The sequence below is a fragment of the Babylonia areolata genome, chromosome 7 (assembly GCF_041734735.1).
Source record: "Babylonia areolata isolate BAREFJ2019XMU chromosome 7, ASM4173473v1, whole genome shotgun sequence".
In the NCBI taxonomy this organism is placed as follows: domain Eukaryota; kingdom Metazoa; phylum Mollusca; class Gastropoda; order Neogastropoda; family Buccinidae; genus Babylonia; species Babylonia areolata.
This window is the reverse complement of record NC_134882.1, coordinates 32,185,949-32,189,958: the sequence shown is the minus strand read 5'-3', so window position 1 is coordinate 32,189,958 and position 4,010 is coordinate 32,185,949. Positions and strand designations below refer to the sequence as shown.

The following is a 4,010-nucleotide window of genomic DNA, read 5'->3' as shown; positions in this document are numbered from 1 at the left end:
TGTTGTTTTTGCGCACCTGGGATTGGAGCTTGTATTGCATTGCATTGCATTGCATTGCATTGGATTGCATTGTATTGGATTGGATTGGATTGCATTGTATTTTATTGGATTGCATTGCATTGCATTGCCTTGCATTACATTACATTGCATTGGATTGGATTGCATTGCATTGGATTGGATTGCATTGTATTGGATTGGATTGGATTACACTATTGTCATAACATATTTCTCTGTGTGAATTTCGGGCTACTCTCCCATGGGAGTACGGTCCCTACATTGCAGCGCCGTTCTTTTTTCTGCCTGCATGGGCATGGTTGAGTTGTCCGGCCAAAGTAGGGGGTTTTCAACAGAATTTTGCCAGGGACAACCCTTTTGTGGCAGTGGGTTCTTTTACGTGCGCAAAGTGCACACTACACACGGGCGGGACCTCGGTTTTTCGTCTCATCCAAATGACTAGCGTCCAGACCACCACTAAAGGTCTAGTGGAGGGGGTGAAAATACTGCCCGAGTGTGGGATTCGATCTCACACGCTCGGATTCTCTCACTTCCTTGGCGGACCACAACACCACAATGCGATCCTGGTTCCATAATAACAGAGATCAGCAACAGGCGCGATCCAAACTTCACAAATTGGATAGAAGATAACGAATGACCTTTTAGCGGCTATGGAGAGAAATTACTCACAACTGAAGTCTTGGGGCGGCTTCCATGGGAGCTGTGGAATGAGGGATTTGGAAGTGCAGTTACTTCTCAGGTGGAGATTGTTCTCAGATGAGGTGGAAGTGCAGGTATTCCTCAGGTGGAGATTGTTCTCAGATGAGGTGGAAGTGCAGGTACTTCTCAGCTGGAGATTGTTCTCGGGTGAGGTGGAAGTACAGGTACTTCTCAGGTGGAGTAGTCAGGTAATGCTGTTTTGAAATAGAGTATGTGGCGTTGGGGGGGACACCTACCTGTCAGGTGTTTTCAAAAGGCGTTGTAGAGCTGCTATGCTCACATGGCAGCCGTAGCACTATGAGGTGGCCATCAGTTGATTTCAGGTGGGAGTCACACTGGAGCTGCAGCATGCAGGATGAGATAGCTGTCAGATGTTCTCCATCTCAGGTGAACTTGTATTGTTGATCTTTGGCAGGAGAGTTAGTCGCACTGAGCTAGGACGTACAGAGATTAACGAACCGATGCCTGCTGCATTTTAGGTTTTTCAGTTTCAAGGAGGAGTCAAAGCGTGTGGACTGATCCATATACTCTACACCACATCTGCTGTTAACACAAAAAAGAGGAAAAAAAGAGAAGAAGAGCAGATGCCTAATCTTGGCACAAACCCAACGCGCTGATCAGGTCTTCAGAGGGTAACCGAGGTTTGTATCTGTTTAACTTAGGATGGGAAAACAAGGCTCTTCTTCTTCTTCTTCGTGCGTGGGCTGCAACTCCCACGTTCACTCGTATGTACACGAGTGGGCTTTTACGTGTATGACCGTTTTTACCCCGCCATGCAGGCAGCCATACTGCGTTTTCGCGGATGTGCATGCTGGGTATGTTCTTGTTTCCATAACCCACCGTACGCTGACATGGATTAGGATCTTCAACGTGCGTATTTGATCTTCTGTTTGCGTATACACACGAAGGGGGTTCAGGCACTAGCAGGTCTGCACATATGTTGACCTGAAAGATCGGAAAAATCTCCACCCTTTACCGACCAGGCGCCGTTACCGAGATTCGAACCCGGGACCCTCAGATTGAAAGTCCAACGCTTTAACCATTCAGCTATTGCGCCCGTCACAAGGCTCTTCAAAAGATGGTATAAAGTTCTTGGACGGAAGTCATCAAGGTACTGAGACACATGTTCTTCATTGTACACAGCTTTTACCAGTTCTGTTTAAAAACTCTTATGCACAAGATTTATATTACGCAGCTATTACCATTTTATTATAAAACGGAGAGGAAAATTTGACTTTTGAAATTTAATGAGCGATAATTACACAAAGGTTAAAGCATTTTATACAATCCCTGCCGAGTCAGTCTAACTGCTGGTTTACAGTATACAGTGTGACAGGGGAACAAACGGGAATCTAGGTCTTCGATGAAAGTTTCGACAAGACAAATAAAGTCAAAAGTAGATATACAGTCAAGAAAATGTTTATCATAAAGTTTTTTCAAAAGCCCACATACATTCCAGTGTAGAAAATGAAAAGGTGTATCAACAATGCCAACACTAGAATGATCAACAGTACAAGAAAGATCCGTTGCGTCCATACACATCTGTTCTTCACTTATGCCTCCATCCTCGCCAAAACTTTCAACCTCTCTCACGCTTTCATTCAATACCTCAATGATTTTTGTCCTGCACAGAAAATCCATTGTTCCCCACCGAATCGGCGCTAAATCCATTTGCCTGCACTGCTTGTGAATGAACAATTTTTCCCCATCATCTGTGACACAGTCAACACACACAATGTTTCCTCTGCCAACATCTCCGTCTTCAGTGTCACCCGTGAGCCACGTGAAGGCCGGTGTCAGAGAGGCATAATTCACGTGTATTCACAAAATTACTTGCATTAACGATGGGCAGGCCGAATCCCTGTCTGACCGGTTTGAGATGATCATTCTCATCGAGAACAAACTTTTGGCCATCGATGAGAAGGTGGTCAAATTTCACTGTGGCCCGTTTTTGATTTGCTCTCGCGACTTTTAAGTAGGGCGTAAGAGGCTTCCTGATGTCGCGTATTTTGGGGAAAAATCTTCCCCCAGAAAAATAGAACTTCCTTTCAGCTTTCTTTTTCCTTTCAGTATCAGTTATTTATCTTTGTATATAAAAAAAGAGAAAAAAAAGTACTTCTTGCTAGAGAGAGAGAGAGAGAGAGAGAGAGCGAGCGAACGAGAGAGAGAGAGCACGCACGCAAGCATCCTCATGGTAAAAAAAAAAAAAAGAAAGAAAGAAAAAGAAAGAAAAAAAAAATAGAAAAAAGAAAAAGTTGTGTTGGTACCCCAGAGCTACCGAGCGGAAAATTATCTTTGGCCCGATCTGTTTGATCCAGTCTCCTCCCCTGTTCCTGTGGTGACGGGCCCTGACAGGTTTGCAGTAACAGCAGGGTAGCTAGCCACCTGCACTTCACTGTGAGCAGCCCACCACTGCACAGTGGCCAGGATCAGCATGAAAAAAAAAAAGTGAACCAGAAAACATTCCGGGCTTCCATATCTCTGTGTCCAAGTCAAGTGATAGACATGACGCATGTCGGGGTTTGGGGTTGGTGGTTTGGGGGGGTGGGGGGTGGGGGGTCTCTCTTTTTTTTTTTTCTTTTTTTACTTTCTTCTTTTTTTTTTTTCTCTTTTCTGCTTTTTTTTTTACAGGTATTTCTTTAAAGAAGAGTTCTTTGCAGACAAAGACTGACAATTTGTGGGAGTGGGGTTCAGAAATTTGAAATTATTTTTAGCTGCGATGAAAGATGGTGATGAAATATTATTATTATTATTATTATCATTATTATCATCGTCATTATCTATTATTATTATTATCATCATCATCATCGTCAACATTATTGTTTTTGTTATTGTTGTCATCATCATCATTAATCAATTTATTATCTAATTTTCGTACGAAAGAGCAGTAAAAACCTGGACTCGAGTCTAAAAGTATATATATATATATATATATATATTTTTTTTTTTTTTTTTTTTTTTTTTTTTTTAAACGTTCAGAATTAAAACTTTCTAGCTTGTCACACAGATACCTGTCAACTTGGGAGTCAGGAAGAGAGAGAGAGAGAGAGAGAGAGAGAGAGAGAGAGAAGGATTTTTTTGAAAAAAAAGAAAAAAGAAGATGCAATGGCAAGAGAGGGGGTGGAAACGTGATGAGATGCACATAAAAAAAAAAAAAAAAAGAAGACCCAAGCCTTCCCATTGGCTGAGGCAGGGGCTAGGGGGTGGTGGTGGGTGGAGGCTCTGTGTGTAATGTGTGTGTGGGACGGACACACACACACACACACTCTTCTCCAATCCTCGTTCCCCCTCCCTCC

General features: G+C 42.9%; 1 protein-coding gene across 1 annotated transcript in view; it reads right to left on the bottom strand.

Annotated features, from left to right (window-relative positions):
• Positions 1–812: 812 nt before the first annotated feature.
• The window catches only part of LOC143283826 (uncharacterized), a 63,836-nt gene continuing 60,638 nt past the window's right edge, over positions 813–4,010 (bottom strand). Inside the window, exon 4 of the mRNA XM_076590200.1 lies at positions 813–950. Coding sequence (XP_076446315.1) covers positions 813–950 — 138 coding nt within the window. The remainder of the gene's footprint in view (positions 951–4,010) is intronic.